At 37.6% G+C, this 25,848-nt stretch overlaps 2 protein-coding genes across 4 annotated transcripts in view; one reads left to right on the top strand and one right to left on the bottom strand.

The window, feature by feature from the left end:
• Positions 1 to 388, bottom strand: part of Ccdc191 (coiled-coil domain containing 191) — a 79,168-nt gene extending 78,780 nt beyond the window's left edge. Inside the window, exon 1 of one of the 2 annotated variants that reach the window (XM_046425185.2) lies at positions 224 to 388. In XM_046425185.2, coding sequence (XP_046281141.1) covers positions 224 to 313 — 90 coding nt within the window. In that variant the 5' untranslated portion in view covers positions 314 to 388. The remainder of the gene's footprint in view (positions 1 to 223) is intronic. The other variant, XM_046425186.2, reaches the window with a different exon arrangement.
• The window catches only part of Qtrt2 (queuine tRNA-ribosyltransferase accessory subunit 2), a 73,628-nt gene extending 49,019 nt beyond the window's left edge, over positions 1 to 24,609 (top strand). Inside the window, exons 1-9 of one of the 2 annotated variants that reach the window (XM_046425188.2) lie at positions 484 to 700; positions 7,758 to 7,978; positions 8,759 to 8,814; positions 10,448 to 10,524; positions 12,140 to 12,352; positions 16,071 to 16,270; positions 18,836 to 18,987; positions 20,647 to 20,764; positions 22,368 to 24,609. In XM_046425188.2, the coding sequence (XP_046281144.1) occupies positions 7,779 to 7,978; positions 8,759 to 8,814; positions 10,448 to 10,524; positions 12,140 to 12,352; positions 16,071 to 16,270; positions 18,836 to 18,987; positions 20,647 to 20,764; positions 22,368 to 22,599 (1,248 nt within the window). In that variant the 5' untranslated portion in view covers positions 484 to 700; positions 7,758 to 7,778 and the 3' untranslated portion in view covers positions 22,600 to 24,609. Of the gene's footprint in view, positions 1 to 483; positions 701 to 7,757; positions 7,979 to 8,758; positions 8,815 to 10,447; positions 10,525 to 12,139; positions 12,353 to 16,070; positions 16,271 to 18,835; positions 18,988 to 20,646; positions 20,765 to 22,367 lie in introns of those variants that run through there. The other variant, XM_046425189.2, reaches the window with a different exon arrangement.
• Positions 24,610 to 25,848: the final 1,239 nt, after the last annotated feature.

The following is a 25,848-nucleotide window of genomic DNA, read 5'->3' as shown; positions in this document are numbered from 1 at the left end:
TGCTGTCCACCCAGATCCTAAAGTTCCTATACCCATTTCACTTAGACAATGTGGATTCCAGGACAGTCAAGGCCAGGTAAGGGTGCCCCTGGGGGAAGTCGGAGGAAGCACAGGAAGGGTAGCGGCTGTTTCGGGACAGGGTAGCAGCGGTAGCGGCTGTTTCGGGTCTGGGCAGCATCTTGGGCGATCCCTGTCCCCCCACAAAGTTCCCGACGGGGATCACCTTGGGATTCGGCTTCCTTGTGGACTGTTTCCAGCGATTCACCCCCATCCTCTTCTTTGAGGTGGACTTTTCCTGGGTCGCCAGCAGCATTTTCCAGGTTCGGTTCCGGACCTCGGCCAAAGCTCCAACAACCACTCCTCAGTCCAAGCAGCTTCCGGGTCGCACTGGGAGTTGTAGTTCCTTCCGCTTTCAAAGACAGCAAGTGTGAACGCCGACGAACTACCACTCCCAGGAGGCTCTGCGCAGGCGGAGCGCGTTCTCTCAGTTACCATGGCAACAGCGACTGTCCACGGGGATGGCTTTGATAGGACTTTTATTTCTTTCTGGCGCCTGGTGATGACTCAATGTTCCTTGATTGGCTCTGCATCGGGGGCGGACGTTTAGGGGGACGAGAATTCTGCAAGCCGGACACGTGGTAGCGAACTGTGGAGATTTTTGAGTGTTCCGAAGGCCAAAAGAGTTGGGATTTTTTTTTAGGTAAGCGTCCCCTCTCCCTCCTGGTGTGTGATTGCTAGGGATTAATGAGTCTGGTGGGGCCCAGACGCTTTCTGATTCTGTTGCAGTAATGGTAACTACTCCCGCCATCTCTCTTCTTCCTTTTCCTGGGTCACCATGTAGAACTAGGCTTCTCTGAATTCGATTTCTCGCTAATCGTGTGAACGTGCTGACATCTCTGAGAGCAGAGGGACTCCTTTTGACCGCCTCAGGGTCAAGTTCCCCGACGCAAAGTTTTTCTCCACAACCCAGGGTATTTAGGAGCGTGAGGTGTTCTCGAATCTGAGCTAGGTGCTTGGCGAGGTCTGGGCCCCTGGAGGAGACCTGTGGGACCAAGATAAGTACAACCGTCTTGGCTGAGCCTAGATGTTGTAGGGGACGGTCCACTTAGTGATAAGTGTAAGCTTGTTAGGCAGAGATTTAGAGCAGGAGCTTGGGATCCAGCTACTTGTGGGTTGCATGACCTCAGGCAACTTAATAACTCTCAGACATAACGTTTTCTCCTTGGCAAATGGGGACGATAATACCTAAACCCTTGGAGTGTTGTAGTGATTAAAAATCAATGTGTGAAAAGCATTCTGCCAGGAAATGTAAACAAAAGTTCACCTGAAATTGCTGAAAATGAGGTCAGGAAAGCAGTGCCTTCCGATTTTGCCGCTCTCCCACGACCTGCCCTTTAACTTTAGCGCCCAACAGAAAGGGATGGTTGAATAAATTGCGTTGCATTGAACTATGCAATATCGCGAAGTAGTTCTTTTAAAAGAGTTACTTAGCTCCATCTTTCTTTTTTTGGTGGTGGTGGGGGAGATGATCCGTTGTGTATTCCTGAGAGCAAAGCAAATTGCAGAGAAGTGCATATAGTATAGTGTGTTTCTATTTTTGTAATAGCAGATCCCCTCCCATATACAAGTATGTCTAAATGTTTGGATGAGTATGGGGAAAGGTTGTAGAGACCGGGAAGTCGGATTAGAGGTAGAGGAGAGAGAAAGGAGAACAACAACAATAATAAGACCAGCAACAGAAAATATGAGTATGAAATTTTATCTTATTATTATAATTAATATGTAAACGTTGCATGTGCTTATGGACAAGATGGAACCTCTAAGCAGCTATCAGCCTATTAGTGTGAGTATAGCCTCTAAAGCTAGACATTCTAATGTCTAGCCCTGTACTTTCTATTTTGATGGGCTTTATTTGTTCTGCTGTAAGTAGTAGATCTGCCACTTATCCATGATGACTTCATCAGTCTCATTTTCCCAATTGGTAAAATGCAGACATTAATAGCATCTATTAATGCTTGGTATGAGGATTGATGGAGTTCATATAGAGAACATACATACTAACTACCCAAAAGATGTTAGTTGCTACTGTTATTATGCCTTTCAGTGGATGAAATTAGTATAACTCTAATGAACTTCTACCTTAGATCGTAATTTGTATTTTCTATTTTAAAAAAATATTTATTTTTTAGTTGTAGTTGGACACAATACCTTTATTTTATTTTTATGTGATGCTGAGGATCAAACCCAGGGTCTCGCACATGCGAGACGAGTGCTCTACTGGTAAGCCACAACCCCAGCCCTGTATTTTCTATTTTGATGGGCTTTATTTGGTCTCTTTTTCTTGGTCTTCATTAGATTAGTCTTTTTTTTTTTTTTAATCCTCCTTCATCCATCCCCAGTAGGTTTGAAAATTTTGTGTTGTCATCAGGTTTGGGGGGAAGGATACCAGGGATTGAATTCAGGGGCACAGGTCCATTGAGCCACATCCCCAGCCCTATTTTTTATTTTATTTAATGACAGAGTCTCACTGAGTTGCTTAGTGCCTGGCTTTTGCTGAGGTTGGCTTTCAACTCACAATCTTCCTATCTTCTCCCGAGCTGCTGGGATTACAGGCTTTTACCTGGCACCATCAATTTTTATTGACTAGTTTTAAACTTTTAACACACATGCTTAACAAGTTTGTTAAATTCAGTTCCTTCTTTGCCTACCCCATAATGTAAGAATTTTAGAATACTTTCCCTCCAAATAGTCTTCTCATCTTCTATTACTGTTTTCTAGAATTTTAGCATCTATCATTTCTATTTGATTTTTTTAGTCAGCTCAGTACACCATATTGCTCAGAAGCCCTTCATTACTTTTTTGTATGTATATATACTTACTGTAGAATCTGTATGGAGGAACTAGGGGAGAGGTAGTTTTGTACTTATAAATGTTTATTGTTTTCCTTCCACATACACACACAAAAAAACTGGCAAATCTTACTGTGTGTTAATTGTACCTCAATAAAATTGGCAACAAAAATTGTTTAAAAAAAAAAAAAAAGATGCAATCACCTATGTTTGCTCTATTCCCTTAGCAAAAATTGGAAATCTTTCCATGACAGTATGTAGAAAATGCATTGAAGAAATAATTTGAAATTACTTCTTTCCTGACACCTGAATGGTAGGGTAGACTAAGGTGTTAGGACAGCTACAAAGTTACCAGAAGTGCAAGAAGTCTTTGTTGGCTCTTGTAAAGATACAGATCCTTGGAAGGCCTGTCATTTGTCCTTATGTTCTGATGGTTCTTCCTTAGGACTTTTCCAGGAACTTCATCTGTATAAGTTAAGCAAAGTAGAAAGTACAGCACCAGAAATATAAGAGACTCACAACAAGTGAAAGGGGAAAGGATAATAATAAAGACAAATAAACCTGGTTGATATTTGAAGACCATTGACAAAAAGAAGTGCAACTATAAAAACATTGGCATACATTGAACAGTGAATGAGAAAAGGAAGAGTTTGTTTCACTCTGGACAAAAATCCCATTTTATATTTTTGAATGTTGATTTCTAGTTGAAGTGCATTCTCTGATGCTGTCCTCAGATTTCTTTTTCTTTTTCTCTTTTTTGTTCTTGCAGTGCTGAGGATTGAACCCAGGGCCTTGTGCATGCTAGTCAAGCACTCTACTCTAATGTGACCCCAGCTTTGTCACATTTCTTAATGTTCACATTCCTCCTCACAAAATGGAGTCATTGACAATAGTAGTTTATCCATTACAACACTTCTTCTTAAACCCATTCTTCTGCTTTCCCTTGTTAATCTTTTCCTTCAGCAACACGTCGAATTACCATGATTAGGGAGGTACTTTTAAGAAGCCTCAAACAGCAGAATGTGAGTACACAGCATCAAAGTCTAGCGCTATAGAAAGAACCACGTGTTTCTCTCTAGCTGACCTACTGGGTTCAGTATGCCAAGCTAAGAATTTTGAATTTGATCTTTAAAGTTATGGGGGTTAAACTTCTGAGATGCAAGCATTGTATTACATGAGAGCCCATCTCTTCATTAAAGAATTATGGGTGATGTCCACTAGAGCTGCCAAGGACCTGTAATGACAGACTGTGGGTTAAGAATCAAAGAAGCTATGTCTTCAATTGAGGAAAGAGTGGGAAAGAGAAGTGTGAGAATATGTCTTCAGGAGTGAGTAGATGATTAATTACCCTTGAGATTCTTCTGTTAAATGATGGAGCCTTCTAGAACATGTTCATTCTTCCTCAGACAAGGAAAGAACTAAAAGGTCCCCAAGAGAAAGCTGAGTCTTGGAAGCTACCAGTCTGGGCTTTCAGGTCTCCTTGTCTCCACACTTTTGGAGAGACCCATGTCCAACCTTAAAGAATCTGATTAGATATATTAAGAGAAACTAGGTTTCCTTTTAGTTGCCATTATGTGTGTAGTTGTTACTTATGCTTCTTATTCTGATGCTTTGTGCACACAGTGTTATTTTGGGTTCCCAAATGGCATTCTGTAGGGCAAGAATGTACTGACTGACCCACTTTCCTTTCCAGAGTAAATAATCTGATTTTGTTGTTTAGTCTCGGGTTGGTTTGTTTGAGCCAGTCCCTAAATGACAGATCTGTGCTGTGAGTATAGACAAGATCAGACTCAGAGCTTGCCAGGCAGAAGGTCAGATCCCTGACTAGTGGCCAGCTTACTGAGCAGGGCAAGCCTGTGAGGACTTGAGGAAACAGCAGGCAGCCATTCTTTGATCATATGTGCCATTCTGTTGGCACAGATCAGAGCTTGAGAGCTACTTTCTCTTTATGACTTTACAGTATATTCTTGGGGTGGAAAGATGTTTCACAGATTTCAAATGAAATTTTGAAAAATCATCTTTTTCTTTGAGTGGCTATGGTATGGCTGCAGGATGTCTTTTTTTTTTTTTTTTTAATCAGACTGCATCTCTTAGCATGGTAGATTTACTCTTACTCAAAAGTCATAATGTGAAGAGCACATACCTCTTATGATTAAGACCTGGGTTCCAGACTAGTTCTCTAAGTAATCTTGCTGAGCCTTAGATTCCTTATCATAAGATGACAGAAGGAATGATGATGGTTATGAGGTGTCCCAGCTTGGGGATGAAGGTGTGGTAGCAATGATGGAACTCTATTAAATATTTAGCTTTTTTTTTTTTTAAGGCAAGTACTCTACCACTGAGTTACACCTCAGCCCTTTTTGTCTTTTGTTTTGAGATAGAGTCTTGTGAAATTGCCCAGGCTAGCCTAGAACTTCCAATCTTCCTGCCTCATCCTCCCAAGTCATGCCTCCATGCCTAGCTGAAATGTATTCCTTCCTTCCTTCCTTCCTTCCTTCCTTCCTTCCTTCCTTCCTTCCTTCCTTCCTTCTTCCTTTCCTTTCCTTTCTTTTCTTTTCTTTTTTTTTTTTGTACCAGGGATTGAATCCAGGGGCACTCAACCTATGAACCATATCCCCAGCCCTTTTTTGTATTTTATTTAGAGACAGGGTCTCACTGAGTTGCCTACGGCCTTGCTATGTTGCTGAGGCTGACCTGTCATCCTGCCTCAGCCTCCTGAGCTGCTGGGATGAAGTGCATTTCACCTAACTTTGTGTTTTCCTCTGCTTGAATTCTCCACAGCTTACTTAGGTTGCAAAATACTGTCTTTAATTTTGCTACAGAATGGCTTCAGGGTTCTGTTAGTTTAAAATATATATCCATTAATACATAAGGTGAGTATTATCTGATAAGTAAGGAATATGATTCTGGTACTATGTTTTCTATATTGTGTTCTTATTAGCCTTAATTATATTTTTATAATTCTGGGGGATAAATTTTCCTTATCAAATTTAATGTATATCAATTTTTTGTGGGGTGGGGTGTATAATAGCCTTTTCCAGGCATGGTAGCACACACCTGTAATCTTGGCTACTGGGGAGGAGCAAGTTTGAGGCCAGCCTCAGCAACTTAGTGAGACCCTCTCTCAAAATGAAAACTAAAAAGGGCTGATGATGTAGCTTAGTGGTAGAATGCTCAGGGCTCAATTCCCTGGTACCACAAAAACTAAACAAAACAAAAGCAAAAAACAAACTATTCTCTTGTTAAAACTTTTTGTTTTTCTTTTTAGTTGCAGATGGACACAATATCTTTATTTATTTATTTTTATGTGGTACTGAGGATTGAACCCAGTGCCTCACGCATGCAAGGCAAGTGCTCTACCATTGAGCTACAACCCCAGCCCTTAACTTTTTCTTTTTAACAGTCTCCATTTCTATGGTTCCAATAATAGTAATTTTTATGTCTTTACTTTTGTGGTAACTTGAAATAATGATGTTATACTCAGAGAAAATCAACCAGACTTTCCTCAAATATCTTATGTTTAACATGATATTTCTTTTTGGATGATACAGAAAGTAATTTTTCTCATGTCTAATAGCTTAATAATGATAGTTATTGTCATATTTAAATTTTAAGAATTTGCCTCCTAAAAAAGTAATGTTTCCTTAATAATAAGTAAGCTTGTTTGTTTTATAGCATCTTAAATAATGGGTGACATCCAGAACAATTTTTTAAGGGTACAGGATCTGAGGTTGGAGTTTCTAGATAGCTGTAATAATTTGTCTACTAATAAAACTTGACCTAGTCTAGTTGGAAAGAATTCCAGAGGGTACAGTAAGATTATGGTATTTGGCTGTAGTGATGTACTAAAGCATTTGTAAAATGTTGATATGTCCAATGACATTTTGCAAATGATCCACCATACCTGCTTATCCAATTCTGAAGTGCATTTTAAAAGTAGAACCCAGGGGCTGGGGATGTGGCTCAAGCAGTAGCACGCTGGCCTGGCATGCATGGGGTGCTGGGTTTGATCCTCAGCACCACATAAAAATAAAGATGTTGTGTGCACCAAAAACTAAAAAATAAATATTGAAAAATTCTCTCTCTCTCTCTCTCTCTCTCTCTCTCTCTCTTAAAAAAAAAGTAGAACTCAGATTTTACCACACCAAATACTAATTGTTTAGCAGTTTCCAGTAAATAATTGGTGATCTTTTCTTCTTTCTCCGTTATATCTATAGATATTAGATATCTATGTTTTTCTTTCCCAGTCACAAAAGGAATGAAAAATTGCTTGTGAAATACATATATACTCCATGTATTTTTCTCACCTGTGTTTAGATACTATCTGAGAACAAATTGGAATATAATCCCATCTTAGATATAATCTTTGTTGATTTTGGTATACATTCTTTGATGTGTATTCATATCAGAATGCTGTTTTGAAATATGCTTTTGTTACTAAACAACATTATTAGGGAAAATTGCTATGTTGTTTGGTATTCTCTCAAATTAGAGAAAGGAAAAAATGGTTCATATCAGCAGTCAGTATTGCCTAAGCATTGGGACCCTTCTTTATATACATTTTCAAAGCTAAGAGTGAACCTTGACTTCTTGGCATTCTTTTCACGATTATTCTTTTCACTTCCATCCTCCATCTGTTTGGTTTTCATCAACTTTGACTAAAATTCCATGACTAAATTTAAAAGTAGTTGATGTCAGTATATTGCTCTGGGACCTTGGAGAAGGGATCTGTGACACTCTGTGTCTTTTTTCATTCTTCTATTCCTAATATCTCCCCTCCCACCAAAAAATCATAGACTAGAAGTAATAATATGCTATTTTTCATTTTTATACAGGTTGTTTTCTTTCCAAAATGCATAGCCTTTAGATTTTGCCAAGCTTCTAAATTTAATGCTTTTTTTCTTACAGGAAGTGGACTAATCCTTAAGGATGAAGCTGAATCTTACCAAGGTAGTTAATGGCTGTCGCTTGGGAAAAATACAAAACTTAGGCAAAACAGGGGACCACATCATAGACATTCCAGGCTGCCTTTTGTACACCAAGACTGGCTCTGCCCCACACCTGACTCATCAAACACTGCATAATATCCATGGGATTCCTGCAATGGCTCAGCTTACGCTGTCATCCCTGTAAGTATTGGACCCCATCATTCAAGAATTGACTCTGGCAGCAGTTTAGTTACCTTAGTTAGGTGTAAGAAAGAGAAAAATGTCTTTTACTCATATGTATTTATAGATTTTCATATTAAAATCAGAAGAGAGGTATCGGTATACATCATTTGGCTCAGACCTAGAACCACAGATGAATCCTGAGTATTAGTGCTGTGCTTCTTTTTCTACAAACTTGCAATCCTTCTCTGCCCTCACTGCTACTGCTTCCTATAGGAATGGGGCAAGAAATGCTCTCTAAGAGCTAAACTTGGAATTCAGGGGCTGTCATCATGGACCAGCCTCATAGTTATTCTGCTTCAATAATTTTTCTGCCTTAGCACTTGAACTTGCTAGTACTACTTTATGAAAATGGAACTGCTGGAGTTAAATGACTTGTGTAATATATAAACCAACTTTGTACTTACTTGAAGAGCCTACTGTATGATCAACTGATTCTGTAGTATTGTGATATCAGTTGTGACTTTGTAGGGGCAAGAGAAACAAGAAAATCCAAATATTCTGAAGCAGCTGATCTGTGCCAATTTCTCTTTCCCCAGAACCATTTACAAATTTAAGGCTTTGATTTTGAGTAATGAACCTAGTCTAGTTAGCAAGGTCTCTTGAATAATGAAGTACATTGTTGTACAATACTGCATTTAAGACTACGTAGCTTATTTGAGTGAGAAGAAGAAGGCTTCAGTTGTTATGCAGTATCCATAGAATGATTCATTATTATGTATTTTTCTGTTTTGTTTACAGGGCAGAACATCATGAAGTTTTGGCAGAATATAAGAAAGGAGTTGGAAACTTTATAGGTAAAAATTAAATTATTTGTGTCTTAAATGAATTTGGAGTTTGGAGATGCTATTGACTTATTGATAGTTTATTCATGCATTTATTTATTCATTATTCTAATAGAAGTCTTTTGGACCAAGAATCAGCCATTGGGTATTCACAGTTGTATAGGAAACAGTTGTTGCTCTCATGGAACTCAGATCCTAGCTGAGATAAAGATAAACAGGTAATTCTAGTAAGAATATAGTGACTGCTTTGTAGGATTAGGAATATGTATGTATATCATGATAGCCCCAGAGGGAGGAGCACATACCTGCTCTGAGGATATGTGGAAGGTGATCAGAATAAAGAAAGAATTCTTGAGAGAGTAGATAAGGGGTCGTCTTAGATGGCTCAAAGGAGAGCATTTATTAGCCAGGTCAGTAGTGGGAATGCAGTGGTGGAAGACAGACAGTTACAAGGCAGGTGCCGGCACTGAGCAAAGGACAGAGGGAACATACACAACATCCAATCATACTCAAGATCCCTTGAGCCACACTCATAAAACGGCAGATGAAGACTTTATATACAGCTATATTCTGGTATATTAATATTATCTTCTGTTCCAAAAGTAGGATTTTTTTGGTACAGATTTATGTATTCGTTTATTTAGAAGAAAAGCTTAATGGTGACAGGTACAGAACCAGTTTTTCTGTGGACCACTTTTTTCTGAAGCTTTTTCCCCAATACCTGGGACTCACTTAAGTGAAGACAGATCCTGTTTCCATTGGTTAGTGAGTCTTCTGCTTCTGTTGGTTCATCAGAGGAGTTGATGTGGCATCATTCTCCTAGATCTGAGGCCAGGTATAGTCTCCAGTTTTAAAGTGTACAGGCATGTAATTAAGTCAAAATAGCTATTGTAAGCTTTCTAGAAATAATCATAATAATTGAAATTGTGGAAAATTGAGGTGAACTGCAGAGGTTTGTAACTCACTTTGTTTATCTCTTTTTGAATGGAATCCCCCGCTTTTTTTTATGGGAAATTTGGGTAGTATATGAAATTTAACCACTAATGGTTTACTAATTGTTGTTTTAGATTTTTTTTTTTTTAAGTGGCTGTCTTTTAGACTAAAGAACCTAAGAAACTGTCATCTTGAGTCAATAAAACAAAACATACTGAGAATGAGATCCATTTGTAGTATCCCACAGCATCACTATAATTTTGTCCCTAGGGACCCATGATTATTATTAATGAGATTTGTGGTTAATGAGATTTCCTTTTGATTATATCTCTTTATCTTTCTAGTACCAGTTCCTTTTGGATGGTTCCTAGAATGAGCATACTTAATGTTAAATTCTTTAAAGAAAATTGGGATCAACATGTCACTAAAAACTTTTCATTGTATCTCATACTCTAAGATACACCTTTTCTTTGTAGCAGCTCACTATATCATTAGACATGAATCATTACATTCCATTCTTTTAGATGAGTAAGTTTCAAAGTAATCTTTTTGCTTATGTTGATAGGCCACTTATAATTCCAAGATAGGTACCAACTGTTTACTGTGGTTAGAGCTGATATATCCACCAATACATATGTGAAGCTGTTCCCTGTTACAGTAGTGTTATTGTTGACATAAGCACTCTCAGTGGTTCTTCTTTGTGTTTGTACAGGCATGCCAGAATCACTCTTATACTGCTCCCTGCAGGATCCAGTCAGCCCCTGTCCAGCTGGTTATGTAACAAATAAGGTGTGTTCTCAGAAGGGCCTCCAAGGCTGCAGCTTTGTTCCAGGAAGTCAGCCTGTTATGTCTCCTCAGAAGTGAGATTCTCTCTGTCTGGGTTGAATTCCTTTATATCTTCTTTTTATTGTGATGATTTTAATGGATGGGCTGAAATATAAGAGAGAATATGGCTGCGTAAGGATGAGTTAAGGGGAGGAATATATCCTCAGCATTTTTTGTTACAAAAAAGTGGGGTGTGGAGGAGGGTCAAGCATGTGCCCAAAAAGGAAGTTGCTATGATGGGAGAAGACAATTGTCTTTTGATGCCATGCTGTATTTGCAGTTTTAATAACTCCAGGGAGAGTGGGGAAGTTGCTGGTGAGTGTTATCACATGCGTAACTATATATAGTAGAACCTCAGTGTAATACTGCTTGCTACTAGAACAGAATTTGAAAAAGCTGGGTCCATAGCCAGTGATCTTAGTGAAGAGTGATATCAAAAGGACTTCCTTAAAAGTTTTAATCTAGAGGTGTCCCCGTTGGCAGGATCTCTGCGGACAGTGTTCAGGTGAGGCCTCAGCAGGTACTACTGCTTTACGAGTGAAATCACTTTCCCTGCACTCACTTTGTTGATCTCAACAATGTTGATTTATCTAAGAATACTATTTTCAATTATTCTCCTGTTTTAAGCTTTATTTAAATTTTATAATTTGAATTCAAAAGGCAATATTTGACCTCAGTTATCTTCCCTATTTAACAGGGGAAGACTTCATTTAAACAGTATTCTTATGCCTTTGGTACATACTGGAAAGACCATTTATGGCTTCTCTGTGTCGTGGTGATCTCATCTAAGAACAGATCCTGTAGGGGAAAGATTAAACAAAGATGGAATATGATACAGTGATTCTCATGAACTAAAGGGTTGATGTCTTTGCATGTAATTCTGTATCTACCTGAACCTAGTAAACACTTACTAAATGTTAACATGTAGAGCTCCAGAATATGCTTTTGGGATATAGGTATAAAGTGAAATATTCTAGACAGACAAATATAAAATGGTATAATAAGTGGTTTTTTGTTTTTTTTTTTTTTCTGTAAAAGAAAGAAATCCAAATTTCTGTAAGAGCTTAGAGGATTAAATAATGCATTACACCCAGGAACAGTTGGGGGAACATGTTACATGATATTTAAATTCAGTTCTTTGAAGGACACATAGTATTTTTCCAGGCAAAGAAGTAGAAGGACATGTCAGTCAAAAGGAATAGTGCCATCAAAAGCGAAGAACCAAAGTCTGTGGTTTGTTCAGGAATAGCAAGGGTGAGGTTGGGGTGGGAGAGATGTGATTGGGGACAATGGAAGATTGTGTTAGAAAAGTGTGACCGAAGACTCTTTGGGGGGCTAACTCAAAAGTTGGCTTGCATTACCATTGAAGGATTCTTTATGAACTGTCAGATCTCTAGAGCATTTGAAATTTGGAAATTTGCTTTTTCTCTCCATGAGACAGATTTTTACCCACCATGTCTAGATCCTAAATTGATACCATCTCTCCAGTTGTAAAGAATTAATGCTTTATTACTTTATTGCTTTCTCTCTTTTTTGTATCTTACTCTTGCTAATTCTTCTTTGTCTTGCTTTATGGCAGTCTGTGTCTGTGTGGGGTGTTGGAGGACGAGTAGAGATGACTGTATCCAAGTTCATGGCAATTCAGCAAGCCCTTCAGCCAGACTGGTTCCAGTGCCTCTCAGATGGAGAAGCATCTTGTGAGGAAACAACTTCCACAAAGAGGGCCAGAAAGTCTGTGGACCGATCCCTCCTATTCCTAGATAGCTGCCTGCGGCTACAGGAAAAGTCAGAGGTATGCTGCACCACCACCCCTCTTTTCTCTTGAAACTCCTTCCACTCTGTGATATCTCCTTTTCTGTTTCTCCTTCTACTTCTCTGCTTCTTGGTCTGTTTCACTTGTTTTTATTTTTCTTCCTTGAACCCTGAGAACTAATATTTTCTAGGATTCTATCTTAGGCTGTTTTCATCACATTATATGTGTCATATCCAAGCAGCCTTTCCTTTGTTTTAATTGCTGAATAATTCTAAAAATTATATGTACTGTCAAGATTTGTCCATATAATTTCAGTTACATAACTACTGGCCATAGCTTGGTTGTATTACTCAAACTAGTTGCTATTCATCAAACTCAGAGGGAATCAGACTTCTTGTCTTACTTCTTCAAACCTGTTCTTTCTTTCACTCTTCCTTAATACTTTATCTCAGTTCAAGTTCCTTAGTCCAAAAACTTGAGATTTTCAAGATTATATTGATTGATTGATTGAGTATTGAGCCCAAGGGCACTTTACCATTGATCCATATCCCCAGCACTTTTTTATTTTTTATTTTGAGACAGGGTCTTGCTAAGTTGCTTTGAGCCTGCCTAAGTTGCCCAGGCTGGCCTCAAACTTGGAATACTCCTGCCTTAGCCTCCCAAGCTTCTGGGATTACAGGCATGCTCTGCCACCCTTGGATTAAGAATCTTTTTCTGCATGCATATTTAATATCCATTTATTCACTCTCCCTTGATTCTATCTCCCTAATATGTCTAGAACCTGCCTCTTCCTTCCCACCCTTCATATCACCACCTTAAGCTATGACTTCATCATCTCTTATATAGTTACCTTTGAATTATTCTTTCTGTCTCTATTGTCTTTTTTATTTAATCCATCTTCAGCCCTGCTTTCTAAGAGACCTTTGTAATACCCAGGTACAAGCCCATTGCCTACTTTCCTAAAAGAATTTAATGACTCTCCACTTCAACTCTTACATGGCATGTACACCTGTGACCTGGCCTTCACCTGCTTTTCGGCTCATTGTGGTCTTTTCTCCTGTGGCCTGCACTCTGACCTTCCTGAATTATTTACAATTCTTTATGGCATTTGCCTGTTTTATTCTTGGGCCACCTGTATACAGACTTTGTATACAGACTTTCTTCTGGACTATATCTTTTATTTTTTTAATCTCCAGCCATAATCCCATACTTTCTCCCATTGGCTTACTTCATCCATTCTATGAAACTGGTTCCTGATTTTTTCCAGAAGGTGCTATTCATCCTTTGATATCTCTTTAATTTGTAGTTGTATTATAACCCCAGTTATATTCCAGTGATTTCTTATGCATTTACCTTTATTAAATTGTGGCCTCTTTAAGCTCAATTTCTATGTCGTTTTTGTATTTTCATCATGTAGCAGAAGACCGGCACATGGTAAACCTCAGTAAATGTTTGCTGATAGTGAATGATTATGATGGTGAGGAAGATGAAACTGTAGCAGTATATAAGGGAGCCCAAGAGCAAATTTGGTGAAGTTGGAAGAGGATGCATTTATTAGGAGAGCAGAGGAGGTGAGGGAACAAAAGATAGTGATCAGACAAGAGACTTCCAATATTTAAGATCATTTATGTGGAGTAATTATTTATATATATAAATTTTATATATATATATATATATATATATATATACACACATATATACATATATATATTATAAATTATATTTAATCAGGTCTAATCAGGTATAAGCTCATTTTGAGGAACACGGTTATTTTGACGCTAGCAATAAAAATATAATTTGGCTAATAAGCTTAATGTGCATGAAATATTAGAGAAGAGAGAGAGAATTTTTTTAATATTTATTTTTTAGTTTTTGGCGGACACAACATCTTTGTATGTCGTGCTGAGGATCGAACCCAGGACGCACGGATGCCAGGCGAGCACGCTACCGCTTGAGCCACATCCCCAGCCCAAGCTTGCTTTTTTCTCCATAAATTCCCTAGGTCAGGAATGGCAAATGGGTTTCATCCATGGAGCTTAGCACCTTGCCCAGTGCCATAGGAAGAGTTGTCTGTTAACTCTGTCTGCCACAGAAACAGGAGAGGAAAGTGATGTCAGTCAAATGCCTAACATTCTAGTCTGGATGACCTAACTTGTGTCAAATATATTCATATAACTTAAGCTTCATATATTCAGTGGTTGAATTGAAATTGCTGTTTGCACATCCCATTAATACCTCAGATTTAGAGTGTACAAAGCAGAATAATCATTGTGCCTCAGCCTCCACTATTTTTCTAAGATTATTCCCTGTCTTTGCTTTTAGCACCATCTCCCTGAATTTCCAAAACAGGAGCCAGTAGTCTTTCTAGAATTCATCTTCATCCTCTACTAAGAAAACTAATTCACCAGGTTGTATTGATCCTACCTCCTGATGCAGTTTCAAATTTTATTTGTACTCTTTCTTCCTCTGCCTGGGCCTTAGTCCAGATCATCTTGTGTTTCACTTAGGTTAGTTAAATTGTCTCCTACGCGTTCCTTAGCCATACTCATCTTTATTTTTCACACAGCAGCCAAAATAGTCTGATTCTTTCCCTTCTGCTTAAATGAAGGGGTGAAATTCCTTCTTTACAGTGTTTCAGACTTCCTCCCCATCCTTTTCTTTTACCAGAGAGCCAGTTATTTTTGGAGTTGTATACATGTAGTGAATACTAGAATCGGATGCAGTGGCACATGCCTGTAATTCCAGTGAATCGGGAGGCTGAGCAGGAAGATCACAAGTCAAGGCCAGCTTCAACAACTTAGTAAGGCCCTAAGCAACTTAGTGAGACCCTGTCTTAAAATAAAAAATAGAAAGTGGCTCAGTGGTAAAAAGACTCTGGGTCTAATCAGCAGTACCAAAAACAAACCAACCAATCAACAAGCATAGATATGCATGCCTGTATTATGGGCATATGATTACATGTTCAACAATTTATTTGGTTTTGGTCAACAAAGTTCTAAAACTCCTGTCCATGCACTTAATTAGTATATCTACTTCTTTCTTTTTAAAATAACTATAGGAAGCCATGTTATGAATATGTCATAGTTTATGCTTTTGCTCTGCTGATGAATGTTTAGGTTGTTTCCAGTTTTTCATTATTCTAAATATCTTTGTAAATATGTCTTGATGCATATGAATGAATGTATTTATAGGACAGATCATTAGAAGTGGAATTTTAGGATCCAAAGATGGATATTGATATTTTAATAGGTGTTACCTACTTGCCCTCCTAAAAAGCTGAACTAATTTTTACTCTTTTTTGGTGAAAGTCTAAGGTAAATGAGAGGGTGTTTACATGCCATTTCCCTTACACTTTTTCCTCCACTCTGTTATTTGTGTTTTAACTTTTTTGTTATTGTGATTGGCAAAAATGGCATCTTATTGTTTCCGCTTTGCATTTCCTTGCTTGTGAAGCTTAGTAGCTTTCCATATGCATATAGGGCATTCAGATTTTTCTGAATTTTGTTTAGTTTTGTTTTAATCGAAGTTAGGACATACTGATTCCTGTTGATTGCCCCTGTTTCCTCAGTCTTTTCTTACCTATTTTGTGTTTTGCACAGAGTGTTTCTGGAGATTGTTGGGGAGCATCACCTTCCTTTGATGTTTCATCTGCGGTAATTTTGTTGTGATCTCTTCTGTCCATTGGACCATGTAAGGTTCATGTAAAAAAGAGTCTTACTGAAAATGGTTAAGAGCATCAATCCTTTTCTTACCTCAGATCCTTCAGAAAAGTATCATCATTGGAGTGATTGAAGGTGGAGACGTGATGGAGGAGAGGTTGAGGTCAGCACGAGAGACAGCCAAGCGGCCTGTTGGAGGCTTCCTTCTGGATGGCTTCTATGGGAATCCAGCAACCCTGGAGACTAGACTGCACTTGCTGTCGTCTGTCACTGCAGAGCTCCCGGAGGACAAACCGAGGCTAGTGTTCAGTTGGGATGCGGGCCAACCTCAAGGGATACAAGAAAGGAGTGCTGGCCAGTTGTGTATGATACAGTCTGTGTATGAGTATGCCTTCTGATGTTTTGATTATGTCCTTTCTGTCCTTTTCTCAGCAGACTGTGAGGGAAGTTTTCATCAAGCTTAGCCTGCCTTGATTTCAGAATGTAGAACAGAGGATGATTGCCCTGTGAATTACTGTATTGATCCCCATAAGTGAGGGCAAGTGTTATACTGTTTCCTCACATTCTTGTGCCAAGTATAAATATTGTTTTTGTTCATTCTAGCTTGTTACTTGAGGACAGGTGTAGAGTCATGCGGAATTCTGGTTTAAATCAAGGAAAGTTGAGGACAGATCTTGGATGCCTAATGCATTGAGGCTCTACTAATAAGAAGTTTTAGATTTGAGATAGGTAGTGAGTAGTGTCATTTTTTGAAGTTCAGGGAATTGGCAACATAAGTGGGATTGGTTCTCATGTTTCCATACTTGCAGGATTTGCTATGTACTCATGAGCAAAGATGATCTACAAGATTCAAAGCTACAAATTGGAAGTTTCTGAAAACAGCTCATGTCACCTTAGACTTCCTAAATTTTAGCTCTTTCTTTCTTAAAAGAGGAAAACAAACAAACAAACAAAACACCAGGTAAACCTGGAGGTCATTATGTTAAGTGAAATAACCAAAGCGCAAAAAGACCAGTGCTGCGCAATTTCACTCATATGTGGAACCTAAAAAAGTTATGTCACAGTATAGAGTAGAATAGTGTTTATAAATGACTTGGGTGGGTGGGTTAGGAGGATGTTGGTCAAAGGATATATAATTGTACAGGAGGGATAAGTTTAAGGTACCTTATGATGACCGTGGTTAATGATGATAAATTGTATTCTTGAAAAAGGCAATGTGAATGGATGTTAAGTGTTCTCACCATAAAAGTGATAATTAGATGGGATAATGCATTCATTAATTAGCTAGATTTAACCATTTCATAATACACACACACACACACACACTTCAAAACATGTTGTATATGACAAATACATACAATTTTATCTGTCAGTTGAAAAAAAAGACTTTGTAGTCTTTTATTTCACTTGGTGTGTATAATCATGCTTTTTTTCCTGCATATATATATATATATATATATATATATGAAGTTTGATTATGGGGTGCTGCCTGGTATTCCTTGAGGGCTATTGAATAGTATATAGAATATGTCATTTTATTACTTTTTTTAAAATTCAGGTATAACATGCAATAAAATGCACAAATGATTGGATACAGGTTAATGAATTTTTGCACATTTGTGTAAAGACTATGCAGAAAAGGGTTTTCCCACCCAGCTTTTGCCCCAGTGTTTATCCTCATCCTCTTGCATTCATTGCACCCCTGTCCTTGTTCATTCTGGTTCAGATAACAACTCAGCACTAGTATTCCTAGTCATTTTCTGGACTTTTTTGTGTTAAGTGCTCACAGATGTCTGTTACTGAATTTGAAAGCTGGGATTGTTTTTCTTTCTATCAGCATGTAGAAATGCCAGCTTCAGTTGGAGAGGAGTTCTAAAACACTACATTATTTGAAGGAAACTGTAGTCAGGAAAACTGGCATATATTTAAGGTTTCTGCTTGTTTAATATTACATAAGCCTTTTTTTGAACTTCTTTTAGAAATCAGAGAATATGTAAGCTCTTCTCTTCCAGTTCATGAAAAATGGGCTATCAGTAGAAAAACAAACATAAAAAATAGTTTCAATCAGCCAGCCTGATCAAATGCATCTCTACCATTTTGTTTTAGTGGCAAAACCTGCCTGAAAATTATTAATACTCTCCAAATGCCTTATCCAGTCCCTCAGAAAACACCATTTCATTCTACGGTGCAAACTTTCTGTTAACAGAGAAAATAAAAAGAAAACCAATTAGATTCTTAGATCTTGTGGCCAGAGTTCAAATTCTAAGAGCAAGAGTCACTGTATATATGAAGCTATGTTGAATATGATAGATAAAATATCTTTACTGAACCAATTATGAAAAATAATTATAAGAAAAATTCAGTTAATAATTTGAAGGAGAAAGAAATTATATGGCTTTGCACTCTTTAAAAAAAAAAAAATCTCTATAGTATATAGACGAGCTATAAAGTTCACCCAAGACCAGGGAGGTTGTTCAGAAAGGATGAGAAGGGAAAGAGAAACCAACCATTATTGAGTTTTTCTATAGAGTCAGGAACTATACTGTATACTGTATGCTTTTCCAAATATCTTATTAATCCTCACAGTGATTTTGTGGAGGAATATGTTATTGCTCTTAACTCAGAGATGTTAAAATCCTGCCCAAAATAACACAGCAGTTAAATAAACGGTAGAGCTGGGATGTAAGCTCATCTCTCTCTTCCTTCAAAGCCCTAAGCTCTGGTTGCTATCTGCTGCCAACCACTCCAACCCTGATTGCTGTCTTTTGTTATTATTGCTTTTAATGCCCTTTTCATCAGAAAGACTCTTGATGTCATTCTGGGCATTGTCCTCATGTCACTGTTCTTATTGTCATTTTCACAGGCTCATTTGTGGTGTTAGCCGGCCAGATGAAGTGCTCGAGTGTATCGAAAGAGGAGTGGACTTATTTGAGAGTTTTTTCCCTTATCTAGTGACAGAGCGAGGATGTGCACTGGCTTTCAGCTTTGATTACCAGCCGAATCCTGAAGAGACATGTAGGTCTTCTGAAGTTCATCTCTGTCTTAAGGAAGTTTCTTCTATTTCCTATTGATTTTTGGCCTGAGTCACCAGTCAGAAATATGTACACGTCAAACCAGTCTTTTATAAAACACCATCTTTGTGTGTTATCTATATGCCCTGGCATTTTGGCATACAAAACTAGGTACTTAAAACTATACATGTAACTCTTCAATTGTGGGTTATTGATATTGTAGTGAGTAAAAAACAAGACCTTTTCTGTTAAGCTGAAAAAAGAACATTCAGAATAAATTGTGATAAAAATCTAAGAAAATTTTGAAAACCTTTGAACTGCTTGGTAAAAGTTAATTTGTCGTCCCCCCCCCGCCCCCGAGCCCCCACAAAAGAGTTCTTTGCTTTTTGCAAGCCCCATTTTTGTAAACCCCATGCAATTAAATTACAGGGAGCCTTACCATCGTCTGATCCTGGTGTTGCATTTAGCTTTTTGGAGTTTTTTTACACACTGAGATGAGAAAGCTGTTTTCCTCTGTTAATATTGCTTTGAAGCACTGCCATTTTTCTTTTATTGTTTAGTTATTCAGAAGTCAAGGCAAGCAGTTTTGGATTCTAACACTCACTTGGCAGTGGAAAAGGAACCGGACACAGCCTGTGGCTGGGGGTCTCTTGAAGCAGTTGTGCTGCCCCATCCCCCTCTGGCTTTGGAGATGGTCTTTCCTTTTCATTTTCCTTTCTCTGCTTTCCTCTGAACTCTTCCTTGACCACAGCCAACCTTAACTTTGAATAGGACCCCAGAATTCTTTAAATGTTCCCTTTATTTCCTACAAGTGATTAAATTTCATTCAGAAGATGTCACACTTTTATAAAGCAACTTCGATATTAATCTAAATCAGATTACTTCTAGATACAAAATAAATTAGGTTGATCAAGTTCTTATATATAGGAGGTCAATTTTACTGTTCTTTTAGACAGACCAGAGCATGATATATGTGAATAGGCATACCATTAACACTTTATACATTTTCATGACTTCATTTACAAACTAAATTACTTCCAGGACAGAGATAACTTAGACTTCCAGTACCATAAATATATGCAAAGCTCTACAAGAGGCTGACACTGAGTTCTGTGTCTCCGGAAGGAGCAAGTTCCTTTTTGGCTAGAGAAAGCCACATTCCTTCATGATTAGGAAAACTGAAATAGTTTTATTAATCATATTTGTGTGTAGTGTTTGTGTAAGTATGTTGTACATTAAAGTTTTTGCCAATTAATATTGTATAATCTACTTGAAATATAGACCATATAGACCAATACAAAGCCCTGTTTTTATTTGCGTGTACACTTGAGATGAGGCTAAGGAAAAACCCCAGCACATACATACATATCAAGTGTTAGTTAAAATCATTCCTTGATAGTAGGGTTATATGTTACATACCTAAAACCATAGTTTGCTTAGACATTGTTGAATATCTCAAATTGTTTCAATACGGTAGATAATAGGTCAGTGATCATCTGGGAGTATACTGCTATTTTTCTTTCTTGTGTGATTTCCTTAGGATAAATTTCAAGAGTGGAATTACAGGGTCACAGGGCATGAAATAATAACTAAAATAAAATTCTTCCAATGGCTACTCTTTATCTAATCTTCATTCAAGACTTTCTGTTGGTTTGTCCTTCAGTATTACAACAGAATGGGACACAAGAAGAAATCAAATCTGTGGATCAAATAGAGAAAATTAAAACAACTGATTGCAACCAAGAAATGACATCATTTGAAATTAATCTGAAGGAAAAAAGGTAAAAATTTTTTGAAGTTTGAATTTTGATTTCTAACTTTTTAATTTTCGTCTGTTTTAAAAGTTTATGTAACTGTTCCTTTTTCAGTTTATGACTTCATAAAATATTTATAGTTGGATATTACTTAGGCCTTCTCAAATTTGGTTCCAGAAAAACTTTTTTCTGCAGATGAATTTGTGTACTTTATCTTGTCAAAAAATAGAGGCTAGATAACAATTGCTTTAGAAAGGCTGTCAAAAGATTAGACCAAATCCATTTGTTTGGTGTCTTTTATTCCTTCCAAGTACTTTAAATAATGATGGAGTGAAATTGGATTTCAAGATAAAACAAAGTTTATAACTTGTAAGGAACTCAAGTTGTCTTGGTTATGTGCACTTATAAATCTTAAATAAAACATTTGCCTCAATAAAGAATGAACTAAGATACACTGTAACTCCTCATTTGATCAAAAGTGATAATCCTCAGTACCAGAGAGGGGTGTTTCTGTGAGTTTGGTGCATTCCCTTCAGGATGAGGATTTGTTGGTTTCTGTGAAGGGACATTCTAGGGATTCTGACTTACTTATGTCAGTCTAGTAATACTAGAGACTTGGGAGTTTAAGAAAGAACATGAAAATCTTAGTTTATATTTTGTTGGGGCTTCTTGATGTAGGTCTGAAATAGTAAAAACTAACTCATTTAACTTTGTGAAAGATACCCAAGGAGATTAATTTCTGTTTTTAAAATATTTTTGTATTTTAAAATATAAATGGTTACAGTACTACTAAAATTCCCTTTTTCTTGTAGATGTAATTGGAAATTGTAGTATGCTTATTACCAGTGCTAGACTTGAAGTTTTGGAGACTTGGAGACAAATTCTAGCACTGCTTTTAAATATAAGACATTGGTCAAGTCATTTAGCTTCTCTTTAATAGCTGATAAAAGGTAAAAGCTGTATAGTACTTAGAATGTGCCCAGCAGAGTTCAACCCTTTCAGCTCTCTTAACTCATTTAATCCTCTCAACAATTCTGAGGTATAATAACTTTGGTTCAAGGATGAGAAACAAAGGCACAGATTAATGTTAAGTGACTTTCCCAAGTGAGTTGTGGAGCCAGAACTCACTCTGGGTAGGCCCAGAGTCCTATAAATCCCAACAGTAGTCTTCATCTGTAGAATGACAATAAAAACAGCTATCTCAGAGAGTAGATGCAGATTAAATAAGACAGTGTGTGTGAAAATGCTTTGTAAACTACAACAGCTATGGAAGTAGAAGGCTATGCCATGTTTTTTGATGGCAAGGGGCGAGAAGTGTCATTCTCCAGACCAGCATTTCCTAACCTTGTTTGACTTTTCAGTGCTCAACATGAGTGAGTGACCATGTGGATTTTTTAGCCACCAGCCTTGAAGATTGCATCCATTAGAGGAAAACTCCTGAGTCTCCGTGATTCATTGCATTCTTTGTTAACTTTTATCCACATTGCCATCTTATGGAGGTGCCTAGCACTAAACATTTGCCAGGCGTGTTATTAACGATTGGTAACTTTACCAGCAAAACAGATAGTCTAGGTTGTGGCTTTCTTATATTCTTCACTTTCTAGAATGTCACTGTGGCTTCCTTTTGCAGGTATCAAGAGGACTTTAACCCACTGGTAAGAGGGTGTTCCTGTTATTCCTGTAAAAATCACACTCGTGCATACATCCACCATCTACTGGTGACCAATGAGCTGCTGGCTGGGGTCCTGCTAATGATGCACAATTTTGAACACTACTTTGGATTTTTCCAATCCATCCGGGAAGCACTAAAAAGTGACAGACTGGCACAGTTGAAAGAACTCATCCGCAGGCAAGCATGTTAAGAATTGGCAATACAAATCTGCCTCTGCACTGAGCTTGTATCACGGTTATAACATGGAAAGAAGAAAAGAAGAAATAGTCGTAGTTTAAAGCATTTAAATCTGGAATAAAATCTGTCAAAATAAAGAATGTCTGTCCCAAACTGCCCACATGAGGGTGAAAAGATGTCTTCTAAAGACTTAAATGGCCTAGATTGATCCAAAAGGATTGAACCATCATCTGTAAAATTTCTAGGCCAATTCTATTAGTAGGTAGAGACTCATTTAGTAAAAAACCAGAGGTGAGAAGATACCCTCGAAGAGGAGGATGAGATTCTGGGAACACTGAGATGGAGATGACTGTGCATGAGTAGCATAACCTCTGTGGACACATGTCTGTTGATTGGGGTTTTCTTAATTTTGATCCTCATAGTTGGGGAGCTCTTTTGGATACTTTTACCTTCCATACTGCCGTGGTAATACAGTCACTCCGAAAGGGCTCTTGTGACTTAACCATGTTTGCCTCTGCCCTGGAACATGGGGCTTAACCAATGCTCCTACGAACTTTGACCCAAGTCATTCTCCTTCATTTGGCCATTGGGTCTATTTGTCTTCCTAGAACCACTGTTCTTGCCCGTAGGATCCAAAAGTGTACCTAGCTGCTTTCGACTGGTCATACAGATCCACTATACTCCACCCTTCAGGTTCATAAAAATCCTAATCATGAAATGACTATAGTCCTGTCACTTGTGAAGATTCATTTCTAGTTTGTCCCCTTGGATGAAGCCTGGTGGGCAATTAGAAGATCAGTTTTAGTCCTACTTAGCTGTGTTGCCTAGGAAAACGAGTTAGGCCTCTGTGCCTGTTACCTCATGAATAAACAGGGACAGGCATAGTGGATATGAGCTTCTAAGAATCTTCTAGCTTTAAAATTTGAGGAACAACCAGGCATGGTAGTGTACATCTATGTGTTCATACTTCTTGTTCAATGCCAAGCCCATCTATAATCTTAGCTACTCAGAAGACTGAAAGCAGGAAGATTCCAAGTTAGAGACCAGCCTGGGCAGCTTAGTAAGACCTTGTTTCAAAATTAAAAGTGAAAAAAAGCTGGGGATACAGTTCAGGGTTAGAACACTTGCCTTGCATGCATGATGTCCAAGAAAACATTTTTTTTTCCTTGAGAAACAAAGTTTTAGATTAGAGTACTAAACATACTTTTCATCCTTGCTTATTCATCACTATTGACCTGACTTTAACAAAATACAGCAGTACCAGGAGACAGGCAATAGAATAGATATTTAGCACTAAAATGAAGTTCTGCCTATCAATTTTGGAGTTGTTGGTGAATTAGCATCAGAGATCCTGGGGGGGTCCTTCCTTGGTCCTCTCTGATTGTATGATTTTGTTCTTATCAGAAGAGGAGTAATATTTTTGTTGATATGACTGGTTATTTTTATTTTATTTTGTGCTTTTCTATATTTGTCAATTTTTATAAGGAATACAAATACACGTATATAGTCATTTTTGTAAAATAACAATAACCAAACCAAAAAGACTTTTTTTGGAAGGGGTAACAAATGCATTGTTTTACCCTCTTATGTTTTTCTGGTTTTTAAATTTTAATGGGCATTACTGAATGTTGTTTGTAGTTATTATGTGATTCTTGTATTTTTATGTGTTGGGAACCCATCTATATGTTTTTCTTTTTAGTGATGTAACTTCTTGGTGAATGGCAAAGGACACTTATGGACAACAGAGTTTCTAATTCTCTTGGAATTATTGTATTATACTTATTTATGTGTTCATATTTCTTGTTCAATGCCAAACCCATTGTTGAAGGATTATCAGTAAATATCCCAGAGTCCATATAAAAGTTACGAGTTTTATTTATGTCCAAAATACTGAAAATTCTGTTCAACATTATTCAGTTTCCTGGGTCTTTTTCTTATTAGCACATTTCAAAAAATGTTTCTGTCCTTTAATGTAGTAAATCTATTAAAGGCAATATCTAATAAACATTTTTAACTTAAAAAATTCACTGTGTATTGCTTTCTGTAAGTGGTAGTGAGTCTATTAAGACAAAATATTAAATTTCCATGGTACCAGAAATGTTCTAGAGATTTCTCACTGGAAAAATATTTTTTCTCTAAGAACTTTCATGCTAAATGCAGAATCCAAAGAAGAACTATTATTAAATGATAAGTGTTTTGAAGATTTCCTTATCTCTATATTTATATTATCAGAGGCCATAAGACCATGATAGTGCATAATTTAAAAAAATAATAATCACAATCTTGGGAGATTTTATTGTACCCAAGCAACTTAGTAAATGCATTCCATATGAATCTCACTGACCTTTAAAGCCTCACTGTGAGGTACTGGTATTACTATATTGAGGTTAAAATTTGAGTTTCAGGAAGGTAGAGTAGCCTTCCTGATGATCTACCAGAAATTTTAGGAAAGTTGAGTAATTTGCCTGAAGGCAAATTACATGTTGTTCCTTTTTTAGCCAGATACTCAGCCCCCAGTTTAGATTGTAGCTCCATCTGAGTAAAACTCAACCGTTGACCATTGCACTAAATAGATTCTTGTTTTGACTTGCTCCTAGGTTGAAGGGTTAGGATTGAATAGAGAGGAATAAACCAATGAGGAATAGCACGTACTAGCAAGTGTAGGCCATGTTACCATGCTGGCACCTATAGATGCTCAGTAGGGGTTGCCATGTCATGTCCCCAACTCCTCATCCAAGTTTGGGACTAACTGCACCCTGAAGTGTTTGGGGGCTTTCATTAGTTCAAATGATCTCCAGTAATGGAAGTCTGCAATTTCCCATATATCTTGAAGGAGAAATATTTTATTGCTGGCATTCAGGGGAAATATTTTTCTAAAACAATTTTAAGCCAAATTCTTGTATAATTAGAGCATTTTAATAAAAATTCCCAAGACCATCAGAGGGTCAAGGCTGGAGGGTAAAGCAGTTATCTTATCAGGGATGTTTTTTCTGGAGAAGCAGCTTGGAGAAAGCTCACTGAGACACCACAGTTAAATGATTAGCCTGTACCTTTCTGATTAGGAACAGCCTGCTCTCTGCAGTTTGATTAGTCTTGCTTGTAGCTAAGAGCTTACAGCTTATTAAAACTGACAGTGCTGTGTAGGGCAGGAAGCCTGGAAGGTCAAACTTACAGGCTGAGCCAGCCCCCAGGAAGGCTTTCCCTTCACCTAAAGGTTTGGTGTAATTGGGATTCGTTTTAATATTCTTTTAAATATCTGCTT

The sequence above is a fragment of the Marmota monax genome, unplaced genomic scaffold (assembly GCF_021218885.2).
Source record: "Marmota monax isolate L192 unplaced genomic scaffold, Marmota_monax_Labrador192_F-V1.1 WCK01_AAM20220418_F8-fsc00119, whole genome shotgun sequence".
Lineage (NCBI taxonomy): Eukaryota > Metazoa > Chordata > Mammalia > Rodentia > Sciuridae > Marmota > Marmota monax.
Note: the sequence above shows the minus strand (reverse complement) of the source record. Positions and strands in the feature narration are given on the sequence as shown.